Source organism: Rutilus rutilus, assembly GCF_951802725.1.
Source record: "Rutilus rutilus genome assembly, chromosome: 11".
Taxonomy (NCBI): Eukaryota; Metazoa; Chordata; class Actinopteri; order Cypriniformes; family Leuciscidae; genus Rutilus; species Rutilus rutilus.
In genome coordinates, this window is record NC_140216.1 from 37,976,071 (window position 1) to 37,994,851 (window position 18,781).

The 18,781-nt window shown below is 36.8% G+C and overlaps 1 protein-coding gene across 4 annotated transcripts in view; it reads right to left on the reverse strand.

Moving 5' to 3' along the window:
- LOC311299907 (histone deacetylase 9-B) overlaps positions 1-18,781 on the reverse strand; it is a 34,993-nt gene that overhangs the window by 12,358 nt on the left and 3,854 nt on the right. Inside the window, exons 1-5 of one of the 4 annotated variants that reach the window (XR_014629211.1) lie at positions 15,720-16,085; positions 9,657-9,868; positions 5,165-5,333; positions 4,161-4,281; positions 3,910-4,031 (exon numbers count right to left, since the gene is read on the reverse strand). Coding sequence is in view for 3 of the 4 variants with exons in the window: in XM_084423841.1 (XP_084279967.1) it covers positions 3,910-4,031; positions 4,161-4,281; positions 5,165-5,333; positions 9,603-9,868; positions 15,720-15,810 (769 nt within the window). In the remaining variant the exon portion in view is untranslated. Of the gene's footprint in view, positions 1-3,909; positions 4,032-4,160; positions 4,282-5,164; positions 5,334-9,602; positions 9,869-15,719; positions 16,090-18,781 lie in introns of those variants that run through there. The other 3 variants (XM_084423843.1, XM_084423842.1, XM_084423841.1) reach the window with 3 other exon arrangements.

Genomic DNA, 18,781 nt, shown 5'->3' on the forward strand with positions numbered 1-18,781 from the left:
ATGTTGTGAACAGCATGGTTTAAGAAAATATATTTACTGAAATTTAAAATATATTTTCTTTAAACCATCAAATGGCTATAAAATATAAAATATTTTAAAATATAAAATTTCAATTTTATGTAAATGCACTAAATCTATTTGTTTAAAATACATTTTGGACAATATAAATATATTTACATTGAAAAAAAAAAATCAACACAAATGAGGTTGTGTTTATTAACTTTATATAAGTTAATAAAAAATTAAAATATATATATATATATATATATATATATATATATATATATATATGTTTTTGACCATTTTTGAAATATATTTAAAATGTATATATGAACATATTTATTTTTTTGCTGAAAATGGTGCGTCTGATCACTTAGTAAAGTAGTAAACGCTAAACATAATACTTGGCATTAAGAGTTTGTCCAAATCACTAGTTGTAAGTCATAGTTGCACTAGCAGTTTTCCAGTGTCTCTCCCGCTGTTCTCTTACACAAACAGATCTGTCGCCTGCACATCATGACCACTCAGCATCCCGCCCCCCCCCCCCCTTCACACCTGTCAATCATTCAGCCGTGAAGGTCCTGACCAGGGCAAAGAACAAACGCTACCTTCATGATCACCCCGCCTGGCCGAATCTGAGTGGGAATCTACCGGGAATGAGGCCTCGGAACATCAAGGAGAGTCTACATACAGGATGTTTGATATTTCAATTCATACATCTTTTACTAGCCCTGCTTAAACATCTTGAATGTTGGATGCAAAGCTTCTCGTTGTGGGAGTGATTACAGTCATAAAAATCATTCTGTTCAGGCACAGGGAGGTGTTTTGTGTTTTAATTGGCCGCTCCTGCTCTATCTCTGCTCGTTCTGATCTACGGCCTGAAACCGGAGCCACGGGAAGTGGCCCTGCAGACTGTCTTGTCAGCGTAGACAAATTATTCCATTGACAAAAAAGCAGGCTGTTTTTCTTCCCGTTTTTTTCAGCTTTTGCGTCTTTGTTTTTGTATCCCCCCCTAATGTACCGGACGGGCCTCTTTTTAAAAGCTGTTACCTGAGTTATTGAGAGGGAATGAAAAGACGGCCCACGGTTTCGTGATCTTCGATGCGGCGCAAACCCCTGCGCTCAGGAAAAATCTCCCAGGAGGTTTGCGGTATTCCGGCCCCGTCGAGCCTCAGGACCCCCTTTCCCAGTTTTCAGGCCATGCTGGAAATTCCGTGAAAACAGTGCCTGGATGAAAACCAGGTCTATATTTACATTTCCTTTGAAAAGGGTTTCAGTCTTATCATCGAGGCAGGCGTATCACCTTCCTCTGCAAACTCATCTCGGAATCAGCCTCGCTACGAGACGCCGAAATATGCAGAAAATATCCGAGGTTGAAGATCATGTTGACTCAAATGCGAGTTCCCGGAAAAGTGAGCGTGTTGTACTTTTTTTGTGGTGTTTGCAAAGACAAGCATCACTTTTACTTTTTTACCGTTTAAAAGACTTTTGTTTTCTTTTGAAATTGATCAAAAGTGACAGCAGAGACCTGTATAATGTAAATGCTGCTCATGTGAACTTTCTATTTATCAAAGAATCCTAAAAAATGCATCACAGTTTCCACAAAAATATGTACAATATGAACAGCACGACTGTTTTTAACATTGATAATAATCAGAAATCAGCAGCAAATCATCATATCAGAATGATTTCTGAACGATCATGTGACACTGAAGACTGGAGTAATGATGCTGAAAATTCAGCTTTGATCGCAGGAATAAATTACATTTAAATAATAAATAAATGGAATAAATTTTCCATTTTGAATTGTAATAATATTTCACAATATTGTTATTTTTACTGTATTTTTGTTTAAATAAATGCAGCTTTGGTGAGCATAAACATAAGCACAAACATCAGACTTTTTAACCTGTCCGTCAGTAAAACATGCAAAAACAATTGAAAGGTCAAATGCGCACAACGACCATCCTGAACACTCATCTGAGGTGATTCGCAACCATGCGACCCAAAGCCACCTACTTCCTGCTTACGCCCCCAGGACGAGTTAACCTCTGTTCTGATTAGGGGCCAGAGAGCCGTCCCGTCCCGAGGAACCCCTCGGTCCGGCCCGGGTCTCGTCTCTACAACCCCTCCGCTGGGTAATTGTTTGCAAACCTTCGCACCGGCCGCCCCGGGGCACACAGCGGGCACAAGCGTGGTCATTCTCACCACACTGACCCTAAAGCTAAACAGGGTCACTCACCGGCCCCATTTAGCTCTGCCCACAGGCCACCGGGCTCAGTGACATGCTCAGTTGACCCTTGACCCCAGTGATTAAATATCGGCCAGATTCATCTGCAAACATTTAGGCAGTGTCACCTCCGCTGAGCCCCCGTGACACTCGTGCAATGCTGTCAGATTCTGCACGAGCTCGGAGCAAGAGCACACATCAGGTCACTGAGCTCTGTTACAAAACCCAATCAGCACCCTACCTAGACAGCAGCGAAATTATGCTGCATTTAGGTGCAAACAAACTAAAAACATCCATGCATTTGGTCAAACAAACTAATGATGCACAAAGGTTTTTGAGAACATTATTAAAGACCAGATCACTTTGAACGAACGTTCTGTTACCGTTACTGTTACCGTAAAGTTTGCACTGCAAAAAAAGTATTTTTTGTCTTGTTTTCCATTACAAATATTTTAAAAATCTTAAATCAAGATGCATTTACTTGAGACGGAAAACATCAAAATTAAGTTAGTTTATGCTTAAAATAAGAAGAATATATGTCACATAATTGTGTTTCCTCGTTGAATTAAGTGTATTTTTTTCTAACCCCACTGGCAGATATATTTCTTGTTTTATTAAAGGAGAATTTTAACATTGAGCTCATTTTTTTGTACATTTGGAGTGCTGTCAATACAGAGAACAACGACAAAAATCGGTGTTGCCTACACTGTGTTATCCTCTTTTTAAAATTTGCACCCTATTGACTTCAATGGGGCAAGTTTAAAATGTATAAAAATGATGTTTATTCAGCCAGCGCACATACCTGTATTTACATCCTGTTTTCAGTCGAAGTCCACAGTAGTCGATTGTCGAGTTCACGCGCATAGGTTTAGTTACCTATGATCACGCGCGTGAACTCGACAATCGACTACTGTGGACTTCGACTGAAAACAGGATGTAAATACAGGTATGTGCGCTGGCTGAATAAACATCATTTTTATTAATATCTTTCACATCTACTGCAGTCAGATTCACCCGCGTTCACTCAGAAGGAATCACTCACATGACCTGTGCACTTGTAATGACACATCAAGGATGTTAAGAGCCTAAAAGCAGGTTTAAAACTTGCCCCATTGAAGTCAAGAGGGTGCAAATTTTAAAAAGAGGATAACACGGTGTAGGCAACAATGATTTTTGTCGTTGTCCTCTGTACTGACAGCACTCCAAATGTACAAAAAAATTAGCTCAATGTTAAAATTGACCGGAGTTCTCCTTTAAGCATAAACTCACTTAAATTTAATATATTATTCAGAAAATAAGACCTCAAGTATCTTGATTTAAGAATGTTTAGATATTTGTACCATTAACATGACAAATGAATGTGTTTAGGTCTCATATATATATATGACATTGCACAGGAACGCTAATATTTAACACTAACACACTACAGGTAGTAAACAGCAAGGCAGCTCACTATAATCAAACTGAGCCGTTAGCAATAATATGCAAAACACATCGACTTACAGTATTTAAGCCTTCAGAATAAAATCAAATGTAAGAAGCATTAGTTGCGACAAAACCACACACACTTCCCATCAGAGACCCGAACCTGAAGGCCTCCAAACGTGTCTCAGATTATACTGATTTGGTAAGGATCATAGGACAGGATTCTTCAGCGTGACCTCTGAACTCTGACCTACCAGTCTTCCTGAGAGGGAAGTCCTCTCTGTAGTCCAGGCCAGAGGTCAGAGGGTATTTGAAGGTGGGCGGAGTCTCTCCTAGAGGAGGGGAGCTCTGTTCCGCAGGACCCGGGTGGGCGGAGCTGTGGTGACATCATGAGAGCGCGTTACACTTTTCATACTTTTGATTCCACTCACATTCTATTCTATTTTGTTAAACACTCACATGGAAAAGAAGTCTAAAGTGCAGAATGAGGAGGGTGATGACGTACCTGTACCACAGTTTTGAGCGGCTGAGAGGGTAACCGGCGCCGGACACAGACGGGTCTTTAGCCGATTTACTCATCAGAAAGTCGTGCAGTTTCTGACGGACTTCAGTACTTGCCATCGCACCTGCGGAAAACATGTTAGAAGCTTAATTAAAGTCAGCCTATATGTGACTCTTAATATGTAATGAATATATATAATTAATATGGAACTGATGTGAAATTTCCTTTTTTTATATATATATGTAGCTACCTAATAATATTTATTTTTAAATAATAAATAAATGTATATTTAATTTTATTTTATATATGTATTTAATATATATTCAAATAAATGTATGTATTTTCAATTTAATTGTTCATAATTTATTTACGAAATATTTATTCATGTAATCAAGCCCTTTCAAATATCTCATTTGCTCAAGCAAACAGTAATTTTCTATAATATTACATTTTAATATTTAAATATATCTGTTAATTTTTATAATTTGAATATAATATTTAAATAATTATTATATTATTAAATAAGATTAAATATTATATATTTATAATATTAAAATGAATAAATAATTTTTTTATTTAATATATTTTACAATTAAGTCTAATAGTTTTCCTTGCAATTCAGTAATTTAAAAGATCACTTTTTTTTGCGTGCTATCTCTATTGAAAGTATGCTTGACAAATAAAATTTGATATTGTTAAAAGTTTTGTTCAGGTGTCTTAATATAAGCCATAATATTTGTATATAACGAATTCAGTGCATTTTTATTATTTGATTTTCTCACTCAGAAACTCAGAAAGGAGAGACATGTGCAGAAACAGCGTCACCTAGTGGTGAATCAAACCATTTTCCAACAGTTTCTGGACATAACAAACAGTAGTCATTATTCATTTTAAAGTGTATAGCCTAAAGAAAAAACTATAGGGCCAATTTGGGGAATTCTAAACTGAAAGTGGGAAAGACTGAGCGCGACTGTCAGGGAAGGGTTGTTCTGCTAGCGTTTGCTCACTCTCTTTAGATCGCTCCTTCCGTCTGTGGTGCTGGTGTTTGTGTGTTTCTCTCCTGTGGAGCTCCTTCTCGTCCTCTCGCACCTCCTCTCTCTCCTCCTCACACACCAGCCGACGCTCCTCAGCGAACACCTCCTGCTGCTGCCGTAGAGTCAACAGAGCCTGCTGGAGCTGACGGAGGAAAGCACAGATGAACCCGACACGTGCACAGAGTTAAAGAACATGGCTGATGCTGATATTTAGAGATCATATGTATGTATTGGCAATACACTGCAAAAAAAAAAAAAATTCATAGATAATTAGAATTGGTTTGAAATCTTTGTTTCCGGTCCAAATATTAAAAAAAATCTTAAATCAAGAAGCATTTACTAGAGCAGTAAAATGACACAAGAAATGATATCTTTGTTTCTGGAGAAAAACATCTAAATTAAGTGAGTTTTTGCATAAAACAAGCAAAATGATCGGCCAATGGAGTCAGAAAAATACCCCCAAAATACTTGTTTCCATTTGAATTAAGATATCATTTCTTATGTCATTTTACTTATCTAGCAAATGCTTCTTGATTTAAGATTTTTGGACTGCATGGAAACAAGTCAAAAATACTAAGTAAGAAAAGCATTTTTTTGCATTGTATACAGTGTCCCCAAGAAGTATTTGGAGTATTTAGTGCACACTCAATGTATTAATGTAGTATTAAATAACAAATATGAATATGAAACCCAAAAAAATATTATAATTTTTTTGCATTGTGACCATCATCTCCCATCTCCTACACATCACAACCAGAGCATTACTTGCACTGACTGGTCTACCATCTGCATCTTAAATGTACTTTAACTTTTATCTGTGCATATACACTGATGAGTCAGAACATTACGACCACATGTAATGTGGGGGCATATAAAAAGCCTTTATTATTTCATGGCTTAGATTTTAAAAACAGGTGACAAGCAATGCGGCCAATAAGCCTTCATCAGGATGTCTCATTTCTTTATTCCTGCCCATTTCCAACACGTTGACTGTGAAAACTGATTGTTTGCTTACCATCTAATCTACTCAGACCCCATAAAGTCTACTTAAAGTCCCCCTGTGGTGAAAATCAAGTTTTTAATGTTGTTTATATGCCTATGTGGTGTTTTTAATATGCCTTAAGACAAACCATGTGTAAATACCTAAGTCGACAGCATTGCTGAGTATTTTCTCCTTAAAACTGCAGTGAAACAAAGACAGTCTCAAAAACACACTTTGAAATCGCTGGTGTTTCTGACGTCACAAACTACCTTGTAACCAATCAGATCAACGTGTGATCGTCAGCGAGTGGATCTCTGAGTGAGTGAGTGAGTGGAGGCGGGGCTCATTTGCATATTCATAGAACTGCTTATACTAAACGAGGCAAGGATGTCGAGTTACATTCAAGCTATTTTAAGGAAAAAACTTTTAAATATGTCATATTGGTGATCAAAGGGGAGTTTTGAGGGATCAAATGATTGACTACAGGGGGACTTTAATATATGGCCTTGTTAGGAGATGATCAACAATATTCGCTTCACCTGTGACTGGTTTTGGCTCTTATTGCTATTTGCACTTCTGGCTAGATGCTTCTGTATTTCATTGGCTTTGTGCTGTACTCTGCACATTGACTCAATCTAAATCTAATTTATCAGAAAACTTTCAGAGTTTTCAAACTAAACATGCAAAACGTTTTAAAGATTAAGATTAAAAGTCACTGAAAATGAAATAGTGCAGATAACCATTACTTTTAATATTTTGTGACTTCCTTTTGGCCCAATTTGAACTATTCTGCATGTACGCACTCTTTCAATGCTTCACACACACACACACACACACACACACACACACACACATACACACACACACACACACACACACACACACACACACACGACACACACTGAGGTAATGAGATCAGCTGAGCATCTCTGACTAAATCGATTGGTTTCCTGCAGGTCAGACAAGTGACCTTAAACCACACTGACCTGCTTCAGAAAGAAGATCAGCTTCATCCGATCTACAAATATCTGACACAAACAGCGTCTTGATTTGACTAATGAATGGACCAACGCCATCATTTCAGTGGGTGGAGTTTGCTCTAATGAGACCAGAGCTTTATACGGATACGTCACATTGTCGTCATTGGATGGAACTTCCTGGTATCCTCTCACAGATAACAAGTAACCAGGTGTACTTTTTTTAGCAGGGATAAACTTGCACACACTGCAAAATGATCTTCTTCCTCAGCTAAATCTGTCTTGTTTTCCCACTACAAATATCTAAACATTCTTAAATCAAGATTTATTATTTACAATCATTTACTCGAGATACAAAATTATGTAAAATGTGAAGTCTTGCTTTCTTTCTTTTTTGCTGAAGACAAGCACAAATATCTGCCAGTGGGATCAGAAAAAATAAACTGAATTACATTTATTTGTTTCTCTGACCCTACTTAAGCATAAACTCACTTCATTTGGATACATTTTTCACAACAGGACTTAATCTTAAGAAATGTTGCATCTCAAGTAAATGTATGTTTAGATATTTATACTGGAAAACATAAAAGTACATAAAAATACCAAGTAGGAAAATCTATTTTTCAGGGTTGGTGATTTTTCTATCACATTAGTTTAACCATTTATGATTATACTTTCTAAACAGTATGATAATTGCAAAGTTTGCATGTTTATTTGCAGTGTGTGGTTTTTCCATCCGGGGTCACAGTAAATAAAGGCTGATTCCCAGCTAACAAAATTATGTGTAACACTATTTTAAGGTGGCGTAGTTATATGTTACTACATAGTAATAACAGTTAATTATGCATAATTTCAAGTAACTAACCCTAAACGAAACCCTAACCCTAACCGTAACTCTATAGTAAGTACATGTATTTAATTAATATAACTCAGTACTTATTTGAGTATGTACAATGTAACTAGTTCAGTAACCTTAAAATAAAGTGTAACCCAGTTATGTTCAAAGAACGTTTTGTGAACATTCCCATTAAGTTATGAAAACGTTATTTGAAAATTTTCTCTGAACGTTCAAAATGTAAAAAAAATGTTAAAGAGGCCATATGTCCTTTTTCATGGTCTTGAATTTGTTTTTGGCTCTACTAGAATAGGTTTACATGCTTGAATGATCAAAAAACATTATTTTCCCCATATTCTCCATTGTTGCAGCTCCTCTCTTCCCAGTCTGTCAGTAATGCTCTGTTTAGTTCCTGTCTCTATGAAGCCCCTCCTTCTGAAAAGCACAATGTGCTCTGATTGGTCGGCTGAACCAGTGTGTTGTGATTGGTCAACCATTGGTCAACGCCCCTTACCAAAACCGCCAGTTTCAACACACTACTAACTAACTCAACCAGGCCCCGCCCCTTTATTCTGTTTATCAATTATTTAAATGAGGAATACTGTGACGTGTTTGTTCCCGGAAGTAAACTCAAAACTACAATGGAGGCGTTTCAGGGAGTTCAGAAACAGTAGCCGCGTTTACATTACCCTTCAAATTGCGCAAATTGAAATTGCGAATTGAAAATACGCCCAATGGAAACACGTCAATTTCGCAAAACCCCCCATTTATCGCAAAAAAGTTTTTACGTTCGCATGAGGTGCTTTTTCAGGCAATTCGAAAAAGAAATATTTCGCAAAACTGCGATGGAAACAGTTTTTGCGCATTTACAGGTCACCTGACGTAGATGACACGGTGTGTTTAGACAGAATACGAGACAGAGTTCTTTATTAAATTCATAAAAGACAAAAGAATTACAGGAATACTGGATTCTAAACCTCAAATAAATGCCACAATCAAGACCTTGAAGCAGATATGAAGGAGAAACACCCAGAAACACCTCATATGAGCCGCTCTCAAGTATAAGAGTCTTTCCTTACCATTAATGATTGGATAACACACATACGTCTCCTTCCATTAATAATAATGGCCAGTGCGGTGTCTGGGATACATAAACCTACCAACGTCCGTTGCCATGATTTTTGGAATGACTTATCGCGAGAGTTTTAGTCGCATAACATCGGTTAATGGAAACGCCGTCATTTCACAATAGTTTTTTGTCGACATTTAGAAAAACATCGCAAAAGTTTTGTGCAAATCTGTAATGGAAACGCGCCTACTGACACTGATATAGAGAATAACTCCCGCTGGAGGGACTTGGTGCTTTGGAACTTTGCAGACTTTTTTCATGCTTGAACAGCAACATTACACAGAAAGATGAACATGTGTATATATATATATATATATATATATTTATATAAAAGCATATTGGGTCCCCGTCATTGGGAACATTACATTTTATCATTACACAAACAATGTTCAATGAACACAAGTAGTAAAAGATTTTAGTAAAATATTCATCTAAAACTTTTCAGAAAAACAAAACAAAAAGTTCCTTGAACAATGTCTTAATAATACCTTTGAGAGAACCGTGCCAAAGTTGTGGGAAGCTTCCCTGTTAGATGGTTGTACCTTGATGTGCTCCTCGAGCTGGGCCTGATGTTGTCTCAGCAGGTTCTGGTGCTGTTTCTGGAACTCGGAGATGAGCAGCTGTTTCTGGATCTGCTGCTGTCTCTGGATCAGAAGCAGCTCGCGCTGTAACTGCTTCTCCCAGTCATCCGAATCACGGTCCCAGTCCAACATGCTGACCTCAGATGTGCCCGACGCGGACAACCCCTCAGAATCTGAGAGAGAGAGACAGCGCAAATACACTCAGCAAAGAGTGTCAAACTAGATTTAATGCAATAAAGCCACTCTTGAGGTAACATGCTACTTTGCCCAAGTTTGATTCATTTCAGCCAAATGGTTTGTGGACAAGTACAGTTTAAATGCCTCAGTTTTACAGATCGCAAACTTATTTCTGAGACTAGCTCATTTGTGAAGGATTGCAGTGTTAGCTGCATGAAAATGACAAATTAAAACCCTTCTTTACGGTCTTTAAATAAACCCAAGGGCAATTACGGGCATAATCTACAGGGAGGGTCTTTTTATGGGGTCTGTTTCAAATGCCTTGAGCATAAACACAGAGGTATTTCAACAACCCTCCCGTTCGAGGCCGAAATCTTATTTGAGCTCAATCTAAAGCGAGACACCGTGTGACTGTCATGTTCGAGATGCACTTAATGTATTTTTACACAGGTGAAAAAAGGAAAGGCGTTCGGTGTAGTATATGTGTGTGTTTAGAGAGAGAATGATCTGGTCTCATGCCCTAAAAAAGCTGCGCTGTAAAAATGCGCTCGTAAACATGACCTTAATCTGCTGCTCCGATCTCCTCACTAATAAACCTATTACTGCATGTGCTGTTTTCTTTATAAAGCACACAGACACAACCATAAGCATGAGACAACAATGAGATAGACTTTCAGTTTCAGCATATCAATATACAGTATCTCAAATAGTTTCTTTGATGTTCCTCCTGAGGAAAAGATGCTCCTCCAAGAGTAACCTCATGCGTGTCTCCTGCCGAGTTTCAGATGTATGGAAGCCCATTTCAGACACATGAGGAAAAATATGCTTGGGGAAATCATGGTTATAAGATTAAAATGATGACATGAAAAGTCGAAATACCAAGACATTATGACATTATTATGAGACAATGAGACTATGAGAAATATGAGATAAGAAAAGAAATGACTTGTTTTTTAATGTCATAATTACGACTTAGTATCTCATAATTTCTACTTTTTATGCCATAATTATGACTTTTTATCTCATTATGACTTAGTATCTCATAATTTCTACTTTTTATGCCATAATTATGACTTTTTATCTCATTATGACTTAGTATCTCATAATTTCGAATTATGTAATAATTTTTACTTTTTATCTCATTATGACTTAGTATCTCATAATTTCGAATTATGTTATAATTTTAATCATAAATCATTCATTTTGATTTAGTGTCATAATTTTGTCTTTTTATGTCATAATTATTTCTTTTTTTCACAATTATGATTTGTATGTGATAGTTATGACTTGTATGCGATTATTTCCTCATAATTATGACTTATTATGTCATAATTTTGACTTTGTATGTGATAGTTGTGACTTAGTATGTCATAATTGTGACTGTTATCTGATATTTTTTATTTTTTATGCCATAACTTTTTGTGATAGTTGACTTAGTCTGTCATACATTCGACTGTATCTCAATTATGACTTAGTATGTCACAATTGTGACTTTTATCTCTTTTTTTTATGCCATAATTATGACCTTTTTATCATTATTATTACTAGTCTCTCATGATTTTGATGTCATATGACCTAATTTCATAGTTATGACTTAGTATGACAATTTCGACTATATCGCATATTATGATTTTAGTCTGTCATAAATTTGACATTTAGGCATATTTCATAATATTTCATTCATAATTCTGACTTTTTATCTTATAATTATAGTATGTCAAAATTGACTTCTTATGTCATAATTTTTATTTACCAAAGTATGATTTCTTTTTTTTTGGTTACATTTTATTTTGATGGTCCACTTCAGACATTCTACTAACTGTACGTAACTTTGCAACCACATGTCACCTAGCAGTCATTATAGTACTACTAGACTGTAGTAGACTGTTAGGTTAGGGTTGGGTGTTAGTAGAATAAGTTGACGTACTGTAGTTGCAAAGTCAGTAGAATGTCTGTTGGAGGAGCATCAAAATAACGTGTTAGCAGATATTAAGCAGACAGTCTACTAATACTCTAATTAGAGTTAGTTGACATATAGTTGCAAAGTTACAGCTAGCAGAATGACTAAAGTGGACCATCGAAATAAAGTTGAAAAAAAATGTATGTGGCTGAAATTGGACTTCCATAAGAGATCTCAATGATGTGCTGGGGTTTGACAAGATATCACAGTCTGGGATCTTAATATGAACTCAATCTTCAATGATCAAACAATATGAGCTGCCCTCCACATTCATTTGATACTGCACTGTAGCTCTATACTCTAAATACTCTATACTTCGGTGCAATAAAACCTCCCTCTGGTCACACACAGTTATTCTTTGTTGGTAGGTTATGGGGCTAACCATGCAATAGGGGACGGTTGCATTCGACTCAGAATATCAGCATCACGTCCACGTTCTGGCGATGAAATAAAAACCGCCTCGTTGTGAAACCATCTCTTGCCACAGAGACTCCACCGGGCCCCCGGCCCAGAATACACAAACCACAAAAAGCACAGGCCACCAAAACAGAACCACAACACTGGCCAAAGGTGTCAATCGACACCAAAAATACTGCGGCATGTGCTCTGAACGCAATAAAAGACACCCATGAGACAACTCTCTGACTCTCAAAACCTTCACTTCAGAAACATCTCATCGTTTGTTTCTCCTGCTGTCATTAAAAAAACAGCGTGCGTTATAAATAAAGCCTTCCGGTATGTAGTTACGTGAGGAGTTAGCTCAGACGGAACGATAACCAGGCCTAATCTTAGCATCCTAATGCCTTAAGCCTAAAATACGGTGGCTAAGAATAGTCAGGCTTGAAGTCAAGAGGCCAGAACATTCACCATGCAGCCGCGGGCAGTAAGGGAGCGCAGAGGGGTAAATAACTGCCCTCTCACGCCATTCCTAAAGCGGGACGCCGCTCACAAACACACCTGAGCACAACACTGTCAAAAGATGTTTCTCAGAAACGACAAATCAAGCATGAAGTAAACACGCATCCACCTGCTAAACACTGATTTCACTTGACAGCATTAGATTCTGCTTGGAAAATCTATTGATATTCACTATTATTCAGCAAGTGACAGTAAAGAACGTTACAAAAGATTTCTATTTCGAATAAATGCTGTTCTTTTGAACTTTCTATTTATTAAAAGATCCTTGGTAGCAGTTTGCACAAAAAAATATGAAGCAGTACAACTACATATTTATCAAATGTTTCTTGAGCAGCAAATCATCATATTAGAATGATTTCTGAAGGATCATGTGACACTGAAGACTGGAGAAATGATGCTGAAAAATCAGCTTTGCAATGCAAGTTCAAAAGGAATGAATTTGGTTAAGACATTTCGCGCTTTTATGCGTATGCAAACAGTGTGTGACGATGGGGGTTGTGCTATCAATTTTACCTTCTTAGTGTGCACTTTCTCATCACCAGCCAAGTACATTTAGTGCATAGTATAAATATGCTAAATGGGACGCAGGCACACACTTGGACGAGCTCTCATGCCCTGCAGAACGACTTCAGGTGTCTAAGAGAAACATTCTCCTCAGTCGACACACATGCTAAAAACAGGAGTTGCACTGTTGAACTCTTACTTACGCTGCTAACTCATAGAGTTACCAACCTGGTAGATTAATAGCTCTGTTTGGATGCATACTGTACTGCTCTCACCGCAAAAAAAATTGTTTTCCAGTATAAATATCTAAAACGTATTGAATCAAGATTTACTTGAGAAGGAAAATTACATAAGATATTAATATCTTAAGCCATTTTGACTCTCAAGTAAATCTTGATTTAGGAATGTTAGATATTTGTACTGGAAAACAAGACAAACATTTTGCATAAATACTTGGAATAAAAATGCTGGATGGCACTCAATGTGCAAATAATTGAGGTAATGTGACAACACTTTAGCATGCAACTGATTCAAATGTTTATCATTGCACAATTCATATACTTTAATTCCGCAGCGCATAGGCAAAATGCAGTATACTGCACAGTATTCAGTAAGAAACATAGCTTGCCAAAACAAAGCAAAAAGGACTTGTTTTAGTCCCTCTTCATGAAATAAATGAGGACACTATTGATCTGAGATCTGCAACCTGCTGCTGGATTTTAGCTGTAAAGGGCCTGACTAACAGATGAGTGTGTCTGGTGTTTATATACAACAGAGTCATGAGGAAACATGATGCGAATCATTTGATGTGAGTCATTTGCTTTTGTTAAATTAAACAATGGATTATTATGTGACATATGAAACTATCTGACATCTCAATATAGATTTGACCTGGTCAAGAGCTGTTGAATCATCTGCGAATAGTGTGACGTCAAACTCTCAATAACTCTCATCACACAAGATAGAAACAGAAACAGAATACTGCAGAGATCTCGATATGAACTCAAACACTTCTCATCGACTTCTCCCAAAAGCACATGACCTGAGCTGCTTCTCACAGTCATTTTAAAGCTCTATACTCTTACTATATGACAACTATTTGTGTGTAGCGACATTTGAGCAACACAATTTAGGCTATCAGAGCTCGTCCTCACATGTGACAGCCAGGCCTACCTGGTCATCTCCTTAATATCTCAGTTGTTTCTGGTACACTGCAGAAAAGGATTGTCTTTCTCAGTATTACTGACAATTATCTAAACATTTCTTTAATTAAGACACATTTACTTTTACAATTAAAAGGGGGGAAAAGCGAATTTATACTTAAATCGGCTGTAGAGTTCAGAAACCCTTGTTATTAGCGACACCGGTGGCCGTTAAGTGAACTGCAGACAGCCACTTACTGCTAGTGAACGCGCACATTCCGCACAAGACACTGGTCGTGATTAAAGCCCTGATACACTCGCGTCACGGCGAAGTTATTTTTCGTTCTTCGCTTAGAAGTAAAAATACGTTGGAAATACCTTTGCAGCAATACAGGCCTACTGTTAACGAACACCCTGACGCCGTCCATGCTGCAGACAGCGGTGTTTAGATGTAAATACATTCTGAGATACAAATACATTCTTTCCTCTCAGTGACAAAATAAACACACAATAAAAATGACAGCGGTGAGAAAACAGCAAAGAGCATCTGCGATGTGGACATGTTTGCTCAAGTTCTGCAGTTCACAGGCATCATGTCGACAGATGAGGTAATGAAACATGGCACTTTGACATTACAGTACAAGAATGGCTCTTTCATTATCCTGATCTGAACATTGGATAAGCATTCGTTTCATGTGTCACATAATGGAAGAGAGGCTCGCATCCTTTTGATTTTCCCGGCAAAAACGTCCCGCGTCACAAGATGTCTCGTTTTTAAGTTTCATTACAAGCTGTTCACACATTGGCAATAAAAAAACGATGAATGCATAAAAATTATTAGCCTACATATAGCCCATTTAAAACAAGAACAAATATCTGCCAATGGTGTTCAACTGGTGAAAACTGGTTTTACTTTTCTTAACCCACTGGCAGATTTTGTTCTTGTTTTAAGCATAAACTCACAAAATTGTGATAAATTTCTCAAAAAAAAAAAAATTTTTATTAAAAACATCAAAGTAAAATTACTAAGCAAATCATATGCATTATAGACAGATCTAATGGAGAGCAAATGAAGACTAACCACGTGCGTCTGAGGTTTTCACTTGACAAAATATCTCGATACTGAACATCAACAACACATTTGTCTCTTGGAATTCCAATGATGGAATTCTCAGAGAAACATCAATTTAAAGTTCCAATGATGGAATTCTCAGAGAAACATCAATTTAAAGTTCCAATGATGGAATTCTCAGAGAAACATCTGAGATTATGTTGCTCATGTAAGTAAGCGTGCTCTGGGATGTGTGTGTTCAAGTGTTGTACCTGACCCGATGGCTGCGGCGTGTGTGTCCAGGCTTCTCCTCCTCCACTCTGCAGTGATGCTGGAGTCAGCTTCATAAATGGTCTGCAGCATAACTTGAGCTTCAGACCTCGGTCTCAGCGTCCCGGCTTCCTCTCCTTTGATCCGTCTCTCTCTTGCAGAGGGGTTCTGCTGTTTCCGGGTCTCTTCTGTGGTTTTCTTCTAGCCGTCCCTGCTGAGTTTCATCAGGTAGATCAGTGAGGAGACGTCACAGGTGAGAACGTCAGCTCTGTTCCTGCCTCTCAACCTCTGTACAGGAAACTCTCTCTCTGTCTGTCTCACGCTTTCTCTCTCTGTTACTCTTCCTAACCGCGCGCTCTCTCTCTCTCTCTCTCTTTCTCTCGCTTAGGTGCCAAGAATAGCAGCAGGACCAGCCCAGGACAGAAATAGGCCGGGCCAGACCAGGGGAGTAGAGCAGCGGCCAGACGCTCAAAATAGCAACACAAAAACACAGCTGTCTGCCTTCATCTCTTCCCTGCACACTCTCTCTCTCCTTTCATTTATCTCTGCATGGGTGAGTCGCATGAAGAAAACGACCAGCTCGTATTTCACCACAAAACCAAAAGAAAGGACCAGGCAACTAGGTTTTAACGTCAAGAAAAGGAAGCCTGAAAGGAAATTAAGCACATTTCATCCTACTAAATTCTCATGACTGTGACTGTGAAAAAATATTACTGGTGTAACATGAGAAATGTTGAGACGAGAAAAAAACACTATTTTTTGATAATAATAATATTTTTTGCATTATTTTTACTTTAATGCAAACATTTTTTTTTTTTTTACTTCAACAAGAAAAATGATCAGTATTGTAATCTATTTTACAGTAAATAAATTAAAATTAGATGAAAAATATGAATTATATTGTAATTTATTTTATTTACTATATTATTTTATTTACTATTTTATTTACTTTTATTTATTATTGTAATTTAAATTAAAATCAACATGAATTAAATTCAGGACACATTTTTGTACTTTATGATTGAAGCCATATATATATATATATTGAAATTTCTTATATTGGAGCAATGAAAATTCTCATTCTCACAACTGTAATTTGTTAAAAAATATTCAAATTAAATCAATCGTACTATTATAAATATAAATTAAATTTAACTTTTTGTAATGTAATTCATTTTATTTTATTATTGTAGCCTAATTAAAATCAATCAAAATAAATTTATATAAATACTTTATAATTGAAGCAATAGATATGAAAATGATCATTTGTGGAGAAATACAGTTAACTGTCACAATAATGTCACATTGCAATATATATATATATATTATTATTTTCTTTTATTTATTTATTTATATTATTTTGAATTACAATTTTATTAAATTTCTCGATTTCTTTCTTTTGATCTCGTGTTAAAATATGAGCTGGCCGAGATCCTGCCAGGTTTGCTGAGGTTCCCTCTCCCGATGACCCTTTGAATCTCTCTATCTCTCTCTCAGTGTCTCTCTGCTCGTGTCAGACTGCTTTTCCTCAAGCTCCTGTGGACAATCTTTCTGTCACTGAGTGTTTTTCTTCTGTTTGATCTTTCCTCTTATCCGTTTACACTCTTTCAGACGGGTCTGCCTCATGTTCTTGTCTTCTCTTCACCTGTTTCTCTCAGAGGTTTAATCTCAGTAAAAGCATTAGCAGGACGATTTCAAAGGGAGATTCGGACACATTCTGCTGTTTCCCAAACCTTCATCAGTCAACAAACACAGACTTTGATTTTCTATCTGCAAAACGGCATTTAGGTCAAAATGCACAGAATAGAGAGATCTGGACCTTGACTTCGCAGATAAAAAGTGTCTTTGCTTGTAGACAGTTAGAATTTGGTGCCTTTCTTTGTGATTAATCTGGTGTGTACAATTCCCAGCTTATTAACGTCACATTATAAACTATCAAATTTGAGCTGTCTGAGCACAGTTTGAGACGTTGTTGAGATTTCCTCTGAAACTCTAGAGCTAGGAGATAGTTTTGGAAATGTCTCCATTTAATCTTATTTCTCTAGGAGAAACATCTGAGATATCAGAGAGATTTGTGATTATTCTTTCCTCCAAATTCCCTAATGAAATACACATTTAATATTGATTAAATAACTATTGACCAACTGATACTGTTACAAATACCGTGAACAGATGTGTGCTCAGATTTGATGTATTTCCTATTAAAACATGAAATTGGGTCGAAACATATAAAATGACCTTTTTAAATAGCTAAAAACGTTTAATTCACTTTTTTTTGCTTTTTGATATATAGTTTGATATAAGGAGGAGGATTTCTCTCATTCTGCATTTTAGCATTAGACAAATATTTGCATACAGTAAAAATCTCTGACCTGAGTGCGAGTCATCAATAACTTTGGAATGTTTTACAGGCAGAAAATTCTTTATTTTAAATGTTTATTTTTGCCGGATTGTAGGTTTACACCAGAAAGGAATAATTAAAAATGTTTTACAAATATGAGTATAATTACAGTTTTTCTCAGTCGCTTTGGTGCATTTCTCACATCACTATTTACATTTGCACAACAGTTAATGCAGTTCTCAAAACAATTAGTACAAACTGCAAAACCTAGTTGATAACCTGCAAAAGCGTGTCACTTGCTCAAAATGGATAGTTCATTCCTCAAAAGCAAGTATTCATGTCAATGAAAGTGTCAGTGTCATCAAGATGAAAAGTCCTGACACCATTGTTTATGAACAAGATAGTCAAATGGCTTTGTCATGTTGTCATTATGACAGTTTACTCTGTAAATGTTTTCCAATGCAAAAAAGTCAGATCCTGGTGACACCTGAAAATGCCCAAGACAGCACTACATACTATTTGCACAGCCATTTGAAAAATACAGTAAAGTTACACATTACTGTATTTAGTGAGGTAACTGAGTACAAGACACTGAATATGTATGTTTCACATTTTTACTGCATATGCTCTTTGCAATTCTAATGTGTTCACAGCATTGTGCAAAAGAAAAAAATACACCCTTATTTACAACAAACATAAACTCCCTTTGGGTAGAGCTGTGCA